At 57.8% G+C, this 20,607-nt stretch overlaps 6 protein-coding genes across 15 annotated transcripts in view; 5 read left to right on the top strand and 1 right to left on the bottom strand.

Moving 5' to 3' along the window:
- The window catches only part of UBAP2 (ubiquitin associated protein 2), a 195,880-nt gene that overhangs the window by 52,984 nt on the left and 122,289 nt on the right, over nt 1–20,607 (bottom strand). The window lies entirely within an intron of this gene.
- On the top strand, nt 2,405–2,977 carry LOC132342006 (interferon-like). Its single transcript, XM_059874183.1, has one exon. It carries the CDS (start codon nt 2,405–2,407, stop codon nt 2,975–2,977), a length of 573 nt encoding a protein of 190 aa, XP_059730166.1.
- LOC132342005 (interferon-like) lies at nt 5,834–6,406 on the top strand. The gene has a single exon (XM_059874182.1). The coding sequence runs from the start codon at nt 5,834–5,836 to the stop codon at nt 6,404–6,406; it is 573 nt and encodes a 190-aa protein (XP_059730165.1).
- On the top strand, nt 9,264–9,836 carry LOC132342004 (interferon-like). Its single transcript, XM_059874181.1, has one exon. The coding sequence runs from the start codon at nt 9,264–9,266 to the stop codon at nt 9,834–9,836; it is 573 nt and encodes a 190-aa protein (XP_059730164.1).
- Nucleotides 16,124–16,696, top strand: LOC132342003 (interferon-like). The gene has a single exon (XM_059874179.1). The coding sequence runs from the start codon at nt 16,124–16,126 to the stop codon at nt 16,694–16,696; it is 573 nt and encodes a 190-aa protein (XP_059730162.1).
- LOC132342002 (interferon-like) lies at nt 19,554–20,126 on the top strand. Its single transcript, XM_059874178.1, has one exon. It carries the CDS (start codon nt 19,554–19,556, stop codon nt 20,124–20,126), a length of 573 nt encoding a protein of 190 aa, XP_059730161.1.

Below are 20,607 nucleotides of genomic sequence, written 5' to 3'. Positions count from 1 at the left end.
AAGCACACTGAGCAAAACACACGAAGGCTGGAGAGCACCGCTGCACCTCATCGGCTTTATCCACTCCGTGCCCCATCCCTCCAATCCATGCCGCTCTGACTCACAGGCAACGATGCCATGCAGGACACTACAGTAAAAGCACGGCCCCCGACGTGCAGGAAGAAATGACAAGGAGGACTCCCTCGATAGACGAGGGCTAATTAATTACTTTATTATACTCTATTGTTTTATGCTATATTCCAATAGATTCCACTACATCTAAACTGAAACTGCACAAGCACTCAACTCAAACGCATCTTGGGACTGTCTTCTGACCAGCAAGACACAGCTTGCAGAGATTGGTCCAGAAAACAAAACACTCCCAGCAGAATCCAATGACCAATTCCCACTCCTGCACAAAGAAAGGCGCAGCAATTGGGATAACTGTTGTTTTTTTCTTTCTTGGAGGTTGCATCTCTGCATTTCCCAGAAAATATCCTTGAGAAGCTGTGCCTTGATTCTCTTGTCAAGAGAAATGCGGCCACAGCACACTGTCAAGCACTTTGCACAAAGCCAGGCACACAAGGTCGCCTAGCCTGCCCCTATCCACCACTGCTGTGGAGCCCCAGCCGCAGAACAGCGCCAAAAAACCACCAGGAATGGCTATTTTGCACTTTGGAATGCCATGCTCCCTGGTACCAATCACCTCTTTGCTCTCTATCGGCCTTGGCCTAGTCCCCGGGAGAGGCAGCCTCATCTTCTTGCCTGACACGGAGCTCAGCCTGAATGCTCCGTAGTTCCCACACCTTTCCGCTTTTCCCTTTCTCAAAACGGGGCTTGTCTTTCCCTTCTACCATTTCTTGGCAACTCCAACTGACAGACACCAGGCTTCAAAAGCCATCCACACTGGCCTAGCAACTCCATCTGAAAGTTCCCTCAGGACTCACGCATGAACCTCTTCACCTGCCATCGACCCGTACGCATTCGGCTTGCTAAGATGGTCTCAAACTTGGCCCTCTCCTACGGTGGCCTGGGCATCTCCATTCTTCAGGCAGGGCTCCCGGCACTTGCCTTGCGCCACTTGGGCAGCGCGCCTGCAGATCCCTGAGACCCTCAAGGCTACAAACAGCCACTCGTCTCCACAGGCTCTTTGCCCCAAAAGTCTAGAACCTTCACTTCCCATGAGCCGCTCCGAGCAACAATCCCACCGTTTCTCCACGAGGCCAGGCTGATCGTCCCCTTGCAGATCTCTGCACACCCCAAATTCCTCTTCACCGATGGCCAGATTTTGCGCCCTTTTGGAAAGGCATCTGAAACTACGGGCAAACCATCACTACTCCAGCCAAAGAAGCCCAGCTCCCTCAGCCTTGCTCACAAGGGACGTCCTCTGCACCCCGGTGTGCACCTTCAGAGCCATCCCCTCCAAAAACGCCACACCTGTCACAGCCCAAGGAGCCCTGAACAGGACACACCGTTGCAGCCAAGGGCTCTGGCAATGCCAAAACACAACACCATTTCTTTCATGGGGGACGCTCCTCTTTTCCCTCCGGCCGCCTCATCCGCCAGGGCGTGGCTCTCCAAAGCACACCCGTGCTCCAGGGCCACAGCCATCGGAGCAAGCAGGACAGTAAGAGCAAAGCCCTTCCCTTTGGCCGACTTCTTCGCTGAGCCTTTCTCCCTTGCCTTGTTGCTGGCTCCTCCCAAACACAGCAGCAGGTGCAGCGCCTGCCTCCGTGCAAGGGAAAGGGCACACTCAGGCCTCCAAGGCCCACGTGCACGGCCAGCCCCTCGAACACCGCCTCTGCAGCATCAGCAATCAATCAGATTCAGGCATTCAACCAATCATTCACCGCAGGAGGGGAAACGCCAGCTCCCGCCCGCTGACATCACCGCACATCCCTTGCAACCACAAAAGGAAAACAGGGGCTAAGATGAAAATAAAGGCAAGCCACAAAGTGAAAGGAAAAGTGACCACAGGCAGCAGCAGGCCTTTGCAGGTGGAAACAATGCTTGGGGCACAAAGACAGACCCGGTTGCACAGCACAGACCGTGCAGCTGGCCCGGCAGGTGAAAGGGAACAGCCAAGACGCCTCTCCAGCACGCCTGACACCGAGGCCTCTGAGCCTGAGCTTTCGCAAGCCCGGCACACCGCAATGGTGGCAGCAATTTCGCTGCCACCACAATCCCCAACCACGGAGACCCCAACAAAACCCTTCCCCAAAACCACCAGAGCCACCAGCAGAGACTGGAAACCACGGGCGGAAACTGCCGGCAATCGGAAAGCGATGAAGGGAAAGCTGCCTTGCATACAAAGCCGCGCACCCGGCGGCACCCCAAGCACAGCCACCAGCAGCACCCCAAGCACCAGCCAGCCTCGGCAGGCTCCTCCTGCGCCGCACCACCCGACAGCAGCCACAGAGCCACCATGGCTGCGCCCACAGCCACACGGCCACGCCTGCCGCACGCCGCCCCGGCGCTCCTGCTCCTCCTCGCCGCTCTGGCCCCCAGCCTGGCCTGCCAACACCTGTGGACGCACGAGGACACCTTCCCCGGCGACGCTCTCCGCCTCCTGCAGGACATGGCTGCCAGCCACACACAGCCCTGCCACCTCCAAGAGCCGCCCTTCTTCCCCGACACCCTGCTCCACAACAACCTCCAGCCGCAGCAAGCCGCCGCCACCGCCCTCCGCATCCTGCAGCACCTCTTCCACACCCTCAGCTCCAGCGGCACCCGTCAGCACTGGCCCAGCCAGGCTCGCAACCACCTCCTCAACAAGCTGCAGCACCACATCCACCACCTGGAGCAATGCCTCGCCGACAAGGCCACGCCCTTCAAAGGCCCACGCAACCCGCTGCTCGCCATCAACAAGTACTTCAGGGACATCCACCTCTTCCTCCACGCCCACAAGCACAGCGCCTGCGCCTGGGACCACGTCCGCCTCGAAGCTCGTGCCTCTCTACAGCACCTCCACAACCTCACACGCGCCATGCGCCGCTAGCGCAAACACCCGCACGCCAAGGCTCACCGACGCCCCAAAGCCACCTCCAAGCCCACGCCTCCTCTGCCCCGGGACCTAGAGACAGGCCTGCGACAACCGCACGGCACCCGCAGCCTTCAATCACTGCATCTCCAGCCATTCGGCCGCTCCCACTGAGATGGACCAAGGACTTTCTCTACCTATTTATTGACGTATTTATTTATTTATTTATCTATTTATCTATTTAGTCAGGTACTTATTTTTCTACCTCTTCCCTTATTTATGACACTGGAAATAAAGACCTGTGACAAAACCCTTGCCACCGCCTCTCCTCTCTCTAGCACTGCAACCACTCTTTGCGCCAGGGGAAAGCCATCTCCCCCGAGCACCTACTCCAAGCCCTGCTCCACACGGCCCCCGTCCACTCTCCTCAATGGCACCTGCCCAAGCAGCATCCTGCAGCAGCCCCTGTGCAAAAACACTGCCACCGTGGTTTTGGCCAACACCACGGAAGCACACTGAGCAAAACACACGAAGGCTGGAGAGCACCGCTGCACCTCATCGGCTTTATCCACTCCGTGCCCCATCCCTCCAATCCATGCCGCTCTGACTCACAGGCAACGATGCCATGCAGGACACTACAGTAAAAGCACGGCCCCCGACGTGCAGGAAGAAATGACAAGGAGGACTCCCTCGATAGACGAGGGCTAATTAATTACTTTATTATACTCTATTGTTTTATGCTATATTCCAATAGATTCCACTACATCTAAACTGAAACTGCACAAGCACTCAACTCAAACGCATCTTGGGACTGTCTTCTGACCAGCAAGACACAGCTTGCAGAGATTGGTCCAGAAAACAAAACACTCCCAGCAGAATCCAATGACCAATTCCCACTCCTGCACAAAGAAAGGCGCAGCAATTGGGATAACTGTTGTTTTTTTCTTTCTTGGAGGTTGCATCTCTGCATTTCCCAGAAAATATCCTTGAGAAGCTGTGCCTTGATTCTCTTGTCAAGAGAAATGCGGCCACAGGACACTGTCAAGCACTTTGCACAAAGCCAGGCACACAGGTCGCCTAGCCTGCCCCTATCCACCACTGCTGTGGAGCCCCAGCCGCAGAACAGCGCCAAAAAACCACCAGGAATGGCTATTTTGCACTTTGGAATGCCATGCTCCCTGGTACCAATCACCTCTTTGCTCTCTATCGGCCTTGGCCTAGTCCCCGGGAGAGGCAGCCTCATCTTCTTGCCTGACACGGAGCTCAGCCTGAATGCTCCGTAGTTCCCACACCTTTCCGCTTTTCCCTTTCTCAAAACGGGGCTTGTCTTTCCCTTCTACCATTTCTTGGCAACTCCAACTGACAGACACCAGGCTTCAAAAGCCATCCACACTGGCCTAGCAACTCCATCTGAAAGTTCCCTCAGGACTCACGCATGAACCTCTTCACCTGCCATCGACCCGTACGCATTCGGCTTGCTAAGATGGTCTCAAACTTGGCCCTCTCCTACGGTGGCCTGGGCATCTCCATTCTTCAGGCAGGGCTCCCGGCACTTGCCTTGCGCCACTTGGGCAGCGCGCCTGCAGATCCCTGAGACCCTCAAGGCTACAAACAGCCACTCGTCTCCACAGGCTCTTTGCCCCAAAAGTCTAGAACCTTCACTTCCCATGAGCCGCTCCGAGCAACAATCCCACCGTTTCTCCACGAGGCCAGGCTGATCGTCCCCTTGCAGATCTCTGCACACCCCAAATTCCTCTTCACCGATGGCCAGATTTTGCGCCCTTTTGGAAAGGCATCTGAAACTACGGGCAAACCATCACTACTCCAGCCAAAGAAGCCCAGCTCCCTCAGCCTTGCTCACAAGGGACGTCCTCTGCACCCCGGTGTGCACCTTCAGAGCCATCCCCTCCAAAAACGCCACACCTGTCACAGCCCAAGGAGCCCTGAACAGGACACACCGTTGCAGCCAAGGGCTCTGGCAATGCCAAAACACAACACCATTTCTTTCATGGGGGACGCTCCTCTTTTCCCTCCGGCCGCCTCATCCGCCAGGGCGTGGCTCTCCAAAGCACACCCGTGCTCCAGGGCCACAGCCATCGGAGCAAGCAGGACAGTAAGAGCAAAGCCCTTCCCTTTGGCCGACTTCTTCGCTGAGCCTTTCTCCCTTGCCTTGTTGCTGGCTCCTCCCAAAAAAAGCAGCAGGTGCAGCGCCTGCCTCCGTGCAAGGGAAAGGGCACACTCAGGCCTCCAAGGCCCACGTGCACGGCCAGTCCCTCGAACACCGCCTCTGGGCATTCACCGCAGGAGGGGAAACGCCAGCTCCCGCCCGCTGACATCACCGCACATCCCTTGCAACCACAAAAGGAAAACAGGGGCTAAGATGAAAATAAAGGCAAGCCACAAAGTGAAAGGAAAAGTGACCACAGGCAGCAGCAGGCCTTTGCAGGTGGAAACAATGCTTGGGGCACAAAGACAGACCCGGTTGCACAGCACAGACCGTGCAGCTGGCCCGGCAGGTGAAAGGGAACAGCCAAGACGCCTCTCCAGCACGCCTGACACCGAGGCCTCTGAGCCTGAGCTTTCGCAAGCCCGGCACACCGCAATGGTGGCAGCAATTTCGCTGCCACCACAATCCCCAACCACGGAGACCCCAACAAAACCCTTCCCCAAAACCACCAGAGCCACCAGCAGAGACTGGAAACCACGGGCGGAAACTGCCGGCAATCGGAAAGCGATGAAGGGAAAGCTGCCTTGCATACAAAGCCGCGCACCCGGCGGCACCCCAAGCACAGCCACCAGCAGCACCCCAAGCACCAGCCAGCCTCGGCAGGCTCCTCCTGCGCCGCACCACCCGACAGCAGCCACAGAGCCACCATGGCTGCGCCCACAGCCACACGGCCACGCCTGCCGCACGCCGCCCCGGCGCTCCTGCTCCTCCTCGCCGCTCTGGCCCCCAGCCTGGCCTGCCAACACCTGTGGACGCACGAGGACACCTTCCCCGGCGACGCTCTCCGCCTCCTGCAGGACATGGCTGCCAGCCACACACAGCCCTGCCACCTCCAAGAGCCGCCCTTCTTCCCCGACACCCTGCTCCACAACAACCTCCAGCCGCAGCAAGCCGCCGCCACCGCCCTCCGCATCCTGCAGCACCTCTTCCACACCCTCAGCTCCAACGGCACCCGTCAGCACTGGCCCAGCCAGGCTCGCAACCACCTCCTCAACAAGCTGCAGCACCACATCCACCACCTGGAGCAATGCCTCGCCGACAAGGCCACGCCCTTCAAAGGACCACGCAACCCGCTGCTCGCCATCAACAAGTACTTCAGGGACATCCACCTCTTCCTCCACGCCCACAAGCACAGCGCCTGCGCCTGGGACCACGTCCGCCTCGAAGCTCGTGCCTCTCTACAGCACCTCCACAACCTCACACGCGCCATGCGCCGCTAGCGCAAACACCCGCACGCCAAGGCTCACCGACGCCCCAAAGCCACCTCCAAGCCCACGCCTCCTCTGCCCCGGGACCTAGAGACAGGCCTGCGACAACCGCACGGCACCCGCAGCCTTCAATCACTGCATCTCCAGCCATTCGGCCGCTCCCACTGAGATGGACCAAGGACTTTCTCTACCTATTTATTGACGTATTTATTTATTTATTTATCTATTTATCTATTTAGTCAGGTACTTATTTTTCTACCTCTTCCCTTATTTATGACACTGGAAATAAAGACCTGTGACAAAACCCTTGCCACCGCCTCTCCTCTCTCTAGCACTGCAACCACTCTTTGCGCCAGGGGAAAGCCATCTCCCCCGAGCACCTACTCCAAGCCCTGCTCCACACGGCCCCCGGCCACTCTCCTCAATGGCACCTGCCCAAGCAGCATCCTGCAGCAGCCCCTGTGCAAAAACACTGCCACCGTGGTTTTGGCCAACACCACGGAAGCACACTGAGCAAAACACACGAAGGCTGGAGAGCACCGCTGCACCTCATCGGCTTTATCCACTCCGTGCCCCATCCCTCCAATCCATGCCGCTCTGACTCACAGGCAACGATGCCATGCAGGACACTACAGTAAAAGCACGGCCCCCGACGTGCAGGAAGAAATGACAAGGAGGACTCCCTCGATAGACGAGGGCTAATTAATTACTTTATTATACTCTATTGTTTTATGCTATATTCCAATAGATTCCACTACATCTAAACTGAAACTGCACAAGCACTCAACTCAAACGCATCTTGGGACTGTCTTCTGACCAGCAAGACACAGCTTGCAGAGATTGGTCCAGAAAACAAAACACTCCCAGCAGAATCCAATGACCAATTCCCACTCCTGCACAAAGAAAGGCGCAGCAATTGGGATAACTGTTGTTTTTTTCTTTCTTGGAGGTTGCATCTCTGCATTTCCCAGAAAATATCCTTGAGAAGCTGTGCCTTGATTCTCTTGTCAAGAGAAATGCGGCCACAGGACACTGTCAAGCACTTTGCACAAAGCCAGGCACACAAGGTCGCCTAGCCTGCCCCTATCCACCACTGCTGTGGAGCCCCAGCCGCAGAACAGCGCCAAAAAACCACCAGGAATGGCTATTTTGCACTTTGGAATGCCATGCTCCCTGGTACCAATCACCTTTTTGCTCTCTATCGGCCTTGGCCTAGTCCCCGGGAGAGGCAGCCTCATCTTCTTGCCTGACACGGAGCTCAGCCTGAATGCTCCGTAGTTCCCACACCTTTCCGCTTTTCCCTTTCTCAAAACGGGGCTTGTCTTTCCCTTCTACCATTTCTTGGCAACTCCAACTGACAGACACCAGGCTTCAAAAGCCATCCACACTGGCCTAGCAACTCCATCTGAAAGTTCCCTCAGGACTCACGCATGAACCTCTTCACCTGCCATCGACCCGTACGCATTCGGCTTGCTAAGATGGTCTCAAACTTGGCCCTCTCCTACGGTGGCCTGGGCATCTCCATTCTTCAGGCAGGGCTCCCGGCACTTGCCTTGCGCCACTTGGGCAGCGCGCCTGCAGATCCCTGAGACCCTCAAGGCTACAAACAGCCACTCGTCTCCACAGGCTCTTTGCCCCAAAAGTCTAGAACCTTCACTTCCCATGAGCCGCTCCGAGCAACAATCCCACCGTTTCTCCACGAGGCCAGGCTGATCGTCCCGTTGCAGATCTCTGCACACCCCAAATTCCTCTTCACCGATGGCCAGATTTTGCGCCCTTTTGGAAAGGCATCTGAAACTACGGGCAAACCATCACTACTCCAGCCAAAGAAGCCCAGCTCCCTCAGCCTTGCTCACAAGGGACGTCCTCTGCACCCCGGTGTGCACCTTCAGAGCCATCCCCTCCAAAAACGCCACACCTGTCACAGCCCAAGGAGCCCTGAACAGGACACACCGTTGCAGCCAAGGGCTCTGGCAATGCCAAAACACAACACCATTTCTTTCATGGGGGACGCTCCTCTTTTCCCTCCGGCCGCCTCATCCGCCAGGGCGTGGCTCTCCAAAGCACACCCGTGCTCCAGGGCCACAGCCATCGGAGCAAGCAGGACAGTAAGAGCAAAGCCCTTCCCTTTGGCCGACTTCTTCGCTGAGCCTTTCTCCCTTGCCTTGTTGCTGGCTCCTCCCAAAAAAAGCAGCAGGTGCAGCGCCTGCCTCCGTGCAAGGGAAAGGGCACACTCAGGCCTCCAAGGCCCACGTGCACGGCCAGCCCCTCGAACACTGCCTCTGGGCATTCACCGCAGGAGGGGAAACGCCAGCTCCCGCCCGCTGACATCACCGCACATCCCTTGCAACCACAAAAGGAAAACAGGGGCTAAGATGAAAATAAAGGCAAGCCACAAAGTGAAAGGAAAAGTGACCACAGGCAGCAGCAGGCCTTTGCAGGTGGAAACAATGCTTGGGGCACAAAGACAGACCCGGTTGCACAGCACAGACCGTGCAGCTGGCCCGGCAGGTGAAAGGGAACAGCCAAGACGCCTCTCCAGCACGCCTGACACCGAGGCCTCTGAGCCTGAGCTTTCGCAAGCCCGGCACACCGCAATGGTGGCAGCAATTTCGCTGCCACCACAATCCCCAACCACGGAGACCCCAACAAAACCCTTCCCCAAAACCACCAGAGCCACCAGCAGAGACTGGAAACCACGGGCGGAAACTGCCGGCAATCGGAAAGCGATGAAGGGAAAGCTGCCTTGCATACAAAGCCGCGCACCCGGCGGCACCCCAAGCACAGCCACCAGCAGCACCCCAAGCACCAGCCAGCCTCGGCAGGCTCCTCCTGCGCCGCACCACCCGACAGCAGCCACAGAGCCACCATGGCTGCGCCCACAGCCACACGGCCACGCCTGCCGCACGCCGCCCCGGCGCTCCTGCTCCTCCTCGCCGCTCTGGCCCCCAGCCTGGCCTGCCAACACCTGTGGACGCACGAGGACACCTTCCCCGGCGACGCTCTCCGCCTCCTGCAGGACATGGCTGCCAGCCACACACAGCCCTGCCACCTCCAAGAGCCGCCCTTCTTCCCCGACACCCTGCTCCACAACAACCTCCAGCCGCAGCAAGCCGCCGCCACCGCCCTCCGCATCCTGCAGCACCTCTTCCACACCCTCAGCTCCAACGGCACCCGTCAGCACTGGCCCAGCCAGGCTCGCAACCACCTCCTCAACAAGCTGCAGCACCACATCCACCACCTGGAGCAATGCCTCGCCGACAAGGCCACGCCCTTCAAAGGACCACGCAACCCGCTGCTCGCCATCAACAAGTACTTCAGGGACATCCACCTCTTCCTCCACGCCCACAAGCACAGCGCCTGCGCCTGGGACCACGTCCGCCTCGAAGCTCGTGCCTCTCTACAGCACCTCCACAACCTCACACGCGCCATGCGCCGCTAGCGCAAACACCCGCACGCCAAGGCTCACCGACGCCCCAAAGCCACCTCCAAGCCCACGCCTCCTCTGCCCCGGGACCTAGAGACAGGCCTGCGACAACCGCACGGCACCCGCAGCCTTCAATCACTGCATCTCCAGCCATTCGGCCGCTCCCACTGAGATGGACCAAGGACTTTCTCTACCTATTTATTGACGTATTTATTTATTTATTTATCTATTTATCTATTTAGTCAGGTACTTATTTTTCTACCTCTTCCCTTATTTATGACACTGGAAATAAAGACCTGTGACAAAACCCTTGCCACCGCCTCTCCTCTCTCTAGCACTGCAACCACTCTTTGCGCCAGGGGAAAGCCATCTCCCCCGAGCACCTACTCCAAGCCCTGCTCCACACGGCCCCCGGCCACTCTCCTCAATGGCACCTGCCCAAGCAGCATCCTGCAGCAGCCCCTGTGCAAAAACACTGCCACCGTGGTTTTGGCCAACACCACGGAAGCACACTGAGCAAAACACACGAAGGCTGGAGAGCACCGCTGCACCTCATCGGCTTTATCCACTCCGTGCCCCATCCGTCCAATCCATGCCGCTCTGACTCACAGGCAACGATGCCATGCAGGACACTACAGTAAAAGCACGGCCCCCGACGTGCAGGAAGAAATGACAAGGAGGACTCCCCCGATAGACGAGGGTTAATTAATTACTTTATTATACTCTATTGTTTTATGCTATATTCCAATAGATTCCACTACATCTAAACTGAAACTGCACAAGCACTCAACTCAAACGCATCTTGGGACTGTCTTCTGACCAGCAAGACACAGCTTGCAGAGATTGGTCCAGAAAACAAAACACTCCCAGCAGAATCCAATGACCAATTCCCACTCCTGCACAAAGAAAGGCGCAGCAATTGGGATAACTGTTGTTTTTTTCTTTCTTGGAGGTTGCATCTCTGCATTTCCCAGAAAATATCCTTGAGAAGCTGTGCCTTGATTCTCTTGTCAAGAGAAATGCGGCCACAGGACACTGTCAAGCACTTTGCACAAAGCCAGGCACACAAGGTCGCCTAGCCTGCCCCTATCCACCACTGCTGTGGAGCCCCAGCCGCAGAACAGCGCCAAAAAACCACCAGGAATGGCTATTTTGCACTTTGGAATGCCATGCTCCCTGGTACCAATCACCTCTTTGCTCTCTATCGGCCTTGGCCTAGTCCCCGGGAGAGGCAGCCTCATCTTCTTGCCTGACACGGAGCTCAGCCTGAATGCTCCGTAGTTCCCGCACCTTTCCGCTTTTCCCTTTCTCAAAACGGGGCTTGTCTTTCCCTTCTACCACTTCTTGGCAACTCCAACTGACAGACACCAGGCTTCAAAAGCCATCCACACTGGCCTAGCAACTCCATCTGAAAGTTCCCTCGGGACTCACGCATGAACCTCTTCACCTGCCATCGACCCGTACGCATTCGGCTTGCTAAGATGGTCTCAAACTTGGCCCTCTCCTACGGTGGCCTGGGCATCTCCATTCTTCAGGCAGGGCTCCCGGCACTTGCCTTGCGCCACTTGGGCAGCGCGCCTGCAGATCCCTGAGACCCTCAAGGCTACAAACAGCCACTCGTCTCCACAGGCTCTTTGCCCCAAAAGTCTAGAACCTTCACTTCCCATGAGCCGCTCCGAGCAACAATCTCACCGTTTCTCCACGAGGCCAGGCTGATCGTCCCCTTGCAGATCTCTGCACACCCCAAATTCCTCTTCACCGATGGCCAGATTTTGCGCCCTTTTGGAAAGGCATCTGAAACTACGGGCAAACCATCACTACTCCAGCCAAAGAAGCCCAGCTCCCTCAGCCTTGCTCACAAGGGACGTCCTCTGCACCCCGCTGTGCACCTTCAGAGCCATCCCCTCCAAAAACGCCACACCTGTCACAGCCCAAGGAGCCCTGAACAGGACACACCGTTGCAGCCAAGGGCTCTGGCAATGCCAAAACACAACACCATTTCTTTCATGGGGGACGCTCCTCTTTTCCCTCCGGCCGCCTCATCCGCCAGGGCGTGGCTCTCCAACGCACACCCGTGCTCCAGGGCCACAGCCATCGGAGCAAGCAGGACAGTAAGAGCAAAGCCCTTCCCTTTGGCCGACTTCTTCGCTGAGCCTTTCTCCCTTGCCTTGTTGCTGGCTCCTCCCAAAAAAAGCAGCAGGTGCAGCGCCTGCCTCCGTGCAAGGGAAAGGGCACACTCAGGCCTCCAAGGCCCACGTGCACGGCCAGCCCCTCGAACACCGCCTCTGGGCATTCACCGCAGGAGGGGAAACGCCAGCTCCCGCCCGCTGACATCACCGCACATCCCTTGCAACCACAAAAGGAAAACAGGGGCTAAGATGAAAATAAAGGCAAGCCACAAAGTGAAAGGAAAAGTGACCACAGGCAGCAGCAGGCCTTTGCAGGTGGAAACAATGCTTGGGGCACAAAGACAGACCCGGTTGCACAGCACAGACCGTGCAGCTGGCCCGGCAGGTGAAAGGGAACAGCCAAGACGCCTCTCCAGCACGCCTGACACCGAGGCCTCTGAGCCTGAGCTTTCGCAAGCCCGGCACACCGCAATGGTGGCAGCAATTTCGCTGCCACCACAATCCCCAACCACGGAGACCCCAACAAAACCCTTCCCCAAAACCACCAGAGCCACCAGCAGAGACTGGAAACCACGGGCGGAAACTGCCGGCAATCGGAAAGCGATGAAGGGAAAGCTGCCTTGCATACAAAGCCGCGCACCCGGCGGCACCCCAAGCACAGCCACCAGCAGCACCCCAAGCACCAGCCAGCCTCGGCAGGCTCCTCCTGCGCCGCACCACCCGACAGCAGCCACAGAGCCACCATGGCTGCGCCCACAGCCACACGGCCACGCCTGCCGCACGCCGCCCCGGCGCTCCTGCTCCTCCTCGCCGCTCTGGCCCCCAGCCTGGCCTGCCAACACCTGTGGACGCACGAGGACACCTTCCCCGGCGACGCTCTCCGCCTCCTGCAGGACATGGCTGCCAGCCACACACAGCCCTGCCACCTCCAAGAGCCGCCCTTCTTCCCCGACACCCTGCTCCACAACAACCTCCAGCCGCAGCAAGCCGCCGCCACCGCCCTCCGCATCCTGCAGCACCTCTTCCACACCCTCAGCTCCAACGGCACCCGTCAGCTGGCCCAGCCAGGCTCGCAACCACCTCCTCAACAAGCTGCAGCACCACATCCACCACCTGGAGCAATGCCTCGCCGACAAGGCCACGCCCTTCAAAGGACCACGCAACCCGCTGCTCGCCATCAACAAGTACTTCAGGGACATCCACCTCTTCCTCCACGCCCACAAGCACAGCGCCTGCGCCTGGGACCACGTCCGCCTCGAAGCTCGTGCCTCTCTACAGCACCTCCACAACCTCACACGCGCCATGCGCCGCTAGCGCAAACACCCGCACGCCAAGGCTCACCGACGCCCCCAAAGCCACCTCCAAGCCCACGCCTCCTCTGCCCCGGGACCTAGAGACAGGCCTGCGACAACCGCACGGCACCCGCAGCCTTCAATCACTGCATCTCCAGCCATTCGGCCGCTCCCACTGAGATGGACCAAGGACTTTCTCTACCTATTTATTGACGTATTTATTTATTTATTTATCTATTTATCTATTTAGTCAGGTACTTATTTTTCTACCTCTTCCCTTATTTATGACACTGGAAATAAAGACCTGTGACAAAACCCTTGCCACCCGCCTCTCCTCTCTCTAGCACTGCAACCACTCTTTGCGCCAGGGGAAAGCCATCTCCCCCGAGCACCTACTCCAAGCCCTGCTCCACACGGCCCCCGTCCACTCTCCTCAATGGCACCTGCCCAAGCAGCATCCTGCAGCAGCCCCTGTGCAAAAACACTGCCACCGTGGTTTTGGCCAACACCACGGAAGCACACTGAGCAAAACACACGAAGGCTGGAGAGCACCGCTGCACCTCATCGGCTTTATCCACTCCGTGCCCCATCCCTCCAATCCATGCCGCTCTGACTCACAGGCAACGATGCCATGCAGGACACTACAGTAAAAGCACGGCCCCCGACGTGCAGGAAGAAATGACAAGGAGGACTCCCTCGATAGACGAGGGCTAATTAATTACTTTATTATACTCTATTGTTTTATGCTATATTCCAATAGATTCCACTACATCTAAACTGAAACTGCACAAGCACTCAACTCAAACGCATCTTGGGACTGTCTTCTGACCAGCAAGACACAGCTTGCAGAGATTGGTCCAGAAAACAAAACACTCCCAGCAGAATCCAATGACCAATTCCCACTCCTGCACAAAGAAAGGCGCAGCAATTGGGATAACTGTTGTTTTTTTCTTTCTTGGAGGTTGCATCTCTGCATTTCCCAGAAAATATCCTTGAGAAGCTGTGCCTTGATTCTCTTGTCAAGAGAAATGCGGCCACAGGACACTGTCAAGCACTTTGCACAAAGCCAGGCACACAAGGTCGCCTAGCCTGCCCCTATCCACCACTGCTGTGGAGCCCCAGCCGCAGAACAGCGCCAAAAAACCACCAGGAATGGCTATTTTGCACTTTGGAATGCCATGCTCCCTGGTACCAATCACCTCTTTGCTCTCTATCGGCCTTGGCCTAGTCCCCGGGAGAGGCAGCCTCATCTTCTTGCCTGACACGGAGCTCAGCCTGAATGCTCCGTAGTTCCCACACCTTTCCGCTTTTCCCTTTCTCAAAACGGGGCTTGTCTTTCCCTTCTACCATTTCTTGGCAACTCCAACTGACAGACACCAGGCTTCAAAAGCCATCCACACTGGCCTAGCAACTCCATCTGAAAGTTCCCTCAGGACTCACGCATGAACCTCTTCACCTGCCATCGACCCGTACGCATTCGGCTTGCTAAGATGGTCTCAAACTTGGCCCTCTCCTACGGTGGCCTGGGCATCTCCATTCTTCAGGCAGGGCTCCCGGCACTTGCCTTGCGCCACTTGGGCAGCGCGCCTGCAGATCCCTGAGACCCTCAAGGCTACAAACAGCCACTCGTCTCCACAGGCTCTTTGCCCCAAAAGTCTAGAACCTTCACTTCCCATGAGCCGCTCCGAGCAACAATCCCACCGTTTCTCCACGAGGCCAGGCTGATCGTCCCCTTGCAGATCTCTGCACACCCCAAATTCCTCTTCACCGATGGCCAGATTTTGCGCCCTTTTGGAAAGGCATCTGAAACTACGGGCAAACCATCACTACTCCAGCCAAAGAAGCCCAGCTCCCTCAGCCTTGCTCACAAGGGACGTCCTCTGCACCCCGGTGTGCACCTTCAGAGCCATCCCCTCCAAAAACGCCACACCTGTCACAGCCCAAGGAGCCCTGAACAGGACACACCGTTGCAGCCAAGGGCTCTGGCAATGCCAAAACACAACACCATTTCTTTCATGGGGGACGCTCCTCTTTTCCCTCCGGCCGCCTCATCCGCCAGGGCGTGGCTCTCCAAAGCACACCCGTGCTCCAGGGCCACAGCCATCGGAGCAAGCAGGACAGTAAGAGCAAAGCCCTTCCCTTTGGCCGACTTCTTCGCTGAGCCTTTCTCCCTTGCCTTGTTGCTGGCTCCTCCCAAAAAAAGCAGCAGGTGCAGCGCCTGCCTCCGTGCAAGGGAAAGGGCACACTCAGGCCTCCAAGGCCCACGTGCACGGCCAGCCCCTCGAACACCGCCTCTGGGCATTCACCGCAGGAGGGGAAACGCCAGCTCCCGCCCGCTGACATCACCGCACATCCCTTGCAACCACAAAAGGAAAACAGGGGCTAAGATGAAAATAAAGGCAAGCCACAAAGTGAAAGGAAAAGTGACCACAGGCAGCAGCAGGCCTTTGCAGGTGGAAACAATGCTTGGGGCACAAAGACAGACCCGGTTGCACAGCACAGACCGTGCAGCTGGCCCGGCAGGTGAAAGGGAACAGCCAAGACGCCTCTCCAGCACGCCTGACACCGAGGCCTCTGAGCCTGAGCTTTCGCAAGCCCGGCACACCGCAATGGTGGCAGCAATTTCGCTGCCACCACAATCCCCAACCACGGAGACCCCAACAAAACCCTTCCCCAAAACCACCAGAGCCACCAGCAGAGACTGGAAACCACGGGCGGAAACTGCCGGCAATCGGAAAGCGATGAAGGGAAAGCTGCCTTGCATACAAAGCCGCGCACCCGGCGGCACCCCAAGCACAGCCACCAGCAGCACCCCAAGCACCAGCCAGCCTCGGCAGGCTCCTCCTGCGCCGCACCACCCGACAGCAGCCACAGAGCCACCATGGCTGCGCCCACAGCCACACGGCCACGCCTGCCGCACGCCGCCCCGGCGCTCCTGCTCCTCCTCGCCGCTCTGGCCCCCAGCCTGGCCTGCCAACACCTGTGGACGCACGAGGACACCTTCCCCGGCGACGCTCTCCGCCTCCTGCAGGACATGGCTGCCAGCCACACACAGCCCTGCCACCTCCAAGAGCCGCCCTTCTTCCCCGACACCCTGCTCCACAACAACCTCCAGCCGCAGCAAGCCGCCGCCACCGCCCTCCGCATCCTGCAGCACCTCTTCCACACCCTCAGCTCCAACGGCACCCGTCAGCACTGGCCCAGCCAGGCTCGCAACCACCTCCTCAACAAGCTGCAGCACCACATCCACCACCTGGAGCAATGCCTCGCCGACAAGGCCACGCCCTTCAAAGGACCACGCAACCCGCTGCTCGCCATCAACAAGTACTTCAGGGACATCCACCTCTTCCTCCACGCCCACAAGCACAGCGCCTGCGCCTGGGACCACGTCCGCCTCGAAGCTCGTGCCTCTCTACAGCACCTCCACAACCTCACACGCGCCATGCGCCGCTAGCGCAAACACCCGCACGCCAAGGCTCACCGACGCCCCAAAGCCACCTCCAAGCCCACGCCTCCTCTGCCCCGGGACCTAGAGACAGGCCTGCGACAACCGCACGGCACCCGCAGCCTTCAATCACTGCATCTCCAGCCATTCGGCCGCTCCCACTGAGATGGACCAAGGACTTTCTCTACCTATTTATTGACGTATTTATTTATTTATTTATCTATTTATCTATTTAGTCAGGTACTTATTTTTCTACCTCTTCCCTTATTTATGACACTGGAAATAAAGACCTGTGACAAAACCCTTGCCACCGCCTCTCCTCTCTCTAGCACTGCAACCACTCTTTGCGCCAGGGGAAAGCCATCTCCCCCGAGCACCTACTCCAAGCCCTGCTCCACACGGCCCCCGGCCACTCTCCTCAATGGCACCTGCCCAAGCAGCATCCTGCAGCAGCCCCTGTGCAAAAACACTGCCACCGTGGTTTTGGCCAACACCACGGAAGCACACTGAGCAAAACACACGAAGGCTGGAGAGCACCGCTGCACCTCATCGGCTTTATCCACTCCGTGCCCCATCCCTCCAATCCATGCCGCTCTGACTCACAGGCAACGATGCCATGCAGGACACTACAGTAAAAGCACGGCCCCCGACGTGCAGGAAGAAATGACAAGGAGGACTCCCTCGATAGACGAGGGCTAATTAATTACTTTATTATACTCTATTGTTTTATGCTATATTCCAATAGATTCCACTACATCTAAACTGAAACTGCACAAGCACTCAACTCAAACGCATCTTGGGACTGTCTTCTGACCAGCAAGACACAGCTTGCAGAGATTGGTCCAGAAAACAAAACACTCCCAGCAGAATCCAATGACCAATTCCCACTCCTGCACAAAGAAAGGCGCAGCAATTGGGATAACTGTTGTTTTTTTCTTTCTTGGAGGTTGCATCTCTGCATTTCCCAGAAAATATCCTTGAGAAGCTGTGCCTTGATTCTCTTGTCAAGAGAAATGCGGCCACAGGACACTGTCAAGCACTTTGCACAAAGCCAGGCACACAAGGTCGCCTAGCCTGCCCCTATCCACCACTGCTGTGGAGCCCCAGCCGCAGAACAGCGCCAAAAAACCACCAGGAATGGCTATTTTGCACTTTGGAATGCCATGCTCCCTGGTACCAATCACCTTTTTGCTCTCTATCGGCCTTGGCCTAGTCCCCGGGAGAGGCAGCCTCATCTTCTTGCCTGACACGGAGCTCAGCCTGAATGCTCCGTAGTTCCCACACCTTTCCGCTTTTCCCTTTCTCAAAACGGGGCTTGTCTTTCCCTTCTACCATTTCTTGGCAACTCCAACTGACAGACACCAGGCTTCAAAAGCCATCCACACTGGCCTAGCAACTCCATCTGAAAGTTCCCTCAGGACTCACGCATGAACCTCTTCACCTGCCATCGACCCGTACGCATTCGGCTTGCTAAGATGGTCTCAAACTTGGCCCTCTCCTACGGTGGCCTGGGCATCTCCATTCTTCAGGCAGGGCTCCCGGCACTTGCCTTGCGCCACTTGGGCAGCGCGCCTGCAGATCCCTGAGACCCTCAAGGCTACAAACAGCCACTCGTCTCCACAGGCTCTTTGCCCCAAAAGTCTAGAACCTTCACTTCCCATGAGCCGCTCCGAGCAACAATCCCACCGTTTCTCCACGAGGCCAGGCTGATCGTCCCGTTGCAGATCTCTGCACACCCCAAATTCCTCTTCACCGATGGCCAGATTTTGCGCCCTTTTGGAAAGGCATCTGAAACTACGGGCAAACCATCACTACTCCAGCCAAAGAAGCCCAGCTCCCTCAGCCTTGCTCACAAGGGACGTCCTCTGCACCCCGGTGTGCACCTTCAGAGCCATCCCCTCCAAAAACGCCACACCTGTCACAGCCCAAGGAGCCCTGAACAGGACACACCGTTGCAGCCAAGGGCTCTGGCAATGCCAAAACACAACACCATTTCTTTCATGGGGGACGCTCCTCTTTTCCCTCCGGCCGCCTCATCCGCCAGGGCGTGGCTCTCCAAAGCACACCCGTGCTCCAGGGCCACAGCCATCGGAGCAAGCAGGACAGTAAGAGCAAAGCCCTTCCCTTTGGCCGACTTCTTCGCTGAGCCTTTCTCCCTTGCCTTGTTGCTGGCTCCTCCCAAAAAAAGCAGCAGGTGCAGCGCCTGCCTCCGTGCAAGGGAAAGGGCACACTCAGGCCTCCAAGGCCCACGTGCACGGCCAGCCCCTCGAACACTGCCTCTGGGCATTCACCGCAGGAGGGGAAACGCCAGCTCCCGCCCGCTGACATCACCGCACATCCCTTGCAACCACAAAAGGAAAACAGGGGCTAAGATGAAAATAAAGGCAAGCCACAAAGTGAAAGGAAAAGTGACCACAGGCAGCAGCAGGCCTTTGCAGGTGGAAACAATGCTTGGGGCACAAAGACAGACCCGGTTGCACAGCACAGACCGTGCAGCTGGCCCGGCAGGTGAAAGGGAACAGCCAAGACGCCTCTCCAGCACGCCTGACACCGAGGCCTCTGAGCCTGAGCTTTCGCAAGCCCGGCACACCGCAATGGTGGCAGCAATTTCGCTGCCACCACAATCCCCAACCACGGAGACCCCAACAAAACCCTTCCCCAAAACCACCAGAGCCACCAGCAGAGACTGGAAACCACGGGCGGAAACTGCCGGCAATCGGAAAGCGATGAAGGGAAAGCTGCCTTGCATACAAAGCCGCGCACCCGGCGGCACCCCAAGCACAGCCACCAGCAGCACCCCAAGCACCAGCCAGCCTCGGCAGGCTCCTCCTGCGCCGCACCACCCGACAGCAGCCACAGAGCCACCATGGCTGCGCCCACAGCCACACGGCCACGCCTGCCGCACGCCGCCCCGGCGCTCCTGCTCCTCCTCGCCGCTCTGGCCCCCAGCCTGGCCTGCCAACACCTGTGGACGCACGAGGACACCTTCCCCGGCGACGCTCTCCGCCTCCTGCAGGACATGGCTGCCAGCCACACACAGCCCTGCCACCTCCAAGAGCCGCCCTTCTTCCCCGACACCCTGCTCCACAACAACCTCCAGCCGCAGCAAGCCGCCGCCACCGCCCTCCGCATCCTGCAGCACCTCTTCCACACCCTCAGCTCCAACGGCACCCGTCAGCACTGGCCCAGCCAGGCTCGCAACCACCTCCTCAACAAGCTGCAGCACCACATCCACCACCTGGAGCAATGCCTCGCCGACAAGGCCACGCCCTTCAAAGGACCACGCAACCCGCTGCTCGCCATCAACAAGTACTTCAGGGACATCCACCTCTTCCTCCACGCCCACAAGCACAGCGCCTGCGCCTGGGACCACGTCCGCCTCGAAGCTCGTGCCTCTCTACAGCACCTCCACAACCTCACACGCGCCATGCGCCGCTAGCGCAAACACCCGCACGCCAAGGCTCACCGACGCCCCAAAGCCACCTCCAAGCCCACGCCTCCTCTGCCCCGGGACCTAGAGACAGGCCTGCGACAACCGCACGGCACCCGCAGCCTTCAATCACTGCATCTCCAGCCATTCGGCCGCTCCCACTGAGATGGACCAAGGACTTTCTCTACCTATTTATTGACGTATTTATTTGTTTATTTATCTATTTATCTATTTAGTCAGGTACTTATTTTTCTACCTCTTCCCTTATTTATGACACTGGAAATAAAGACCTGTGACAAAACCCTTGCCACCGCCTCTCCTCTCTCTAGCACCGCAACCACTCTTTGCGCCAGGGGAAAGCCATCTCCCCGGAGCACCTACTCCAAGCCCTGCTCCACACGGCCCCTGTCCACTCTCCTCAATGGCACCTGCCCAAGCAGCATCCTGCAGCAGCCCCTGTGCAAAAACACTGCCACCGTGGTTTTGGCCA

The sequence above is a fragment of the Haemorhous mexicanus genome, chromosome Z (genome assembly GCF_027477595.1).
Source record: "Haemorhous mexicanus isolate bHaeMex1 chromosome Z, bHaeMex1.pri, whole genome shotgun sequence".
Classification (NCBI taxonomy): domain Eukaryota; kingdom Metazoa; phylum Chordata; class Aves; order Passeriformes; family Fringillidae; genus Haemorhous; species Haemorhous mexicanus.
This window is presented reverse-complemented; position numbering and strand designations above follow the sequence as displayed.

Bases quoted from the DNA above. Each gene is read 5' to 3' on its own strand.
- LOC132342006 (XM_059874183.1), top strand. From the start codon at position 2,405: ATGGCTGCGCCCACAGCCACACGGCCACGCCTGCCGCACGCCGCCCCG.
- LOC132342005 (XM_059874182.1), top strand. From the start codon at position 5,834: ATGGCTGCGCCCACAGCCACACGGCCACGCCTGCCGCACGCCGCCCCG.
- LOC132342004 (XM_059874181.1), top strand. From the start codon at position 9,264: ATGGCTGCGCCCACAGCCACACGGCCACGCCTGCCGCACGCCGCCCCG.
- LOC132342003 (XM_059874179.1), top strand. From the start codon at position 16,124: ATGGCTGCGCCCACAGCCACACGGCCACGCCTGCCGCACGCCGCCCCG.
- LOC132342002 (XM_059874178.1), top strand. From the start codon at position 19,554: ATGGCTGCGCCCACAGCCACACGGCCACGCCTGCCGCACGCCGCCCCG.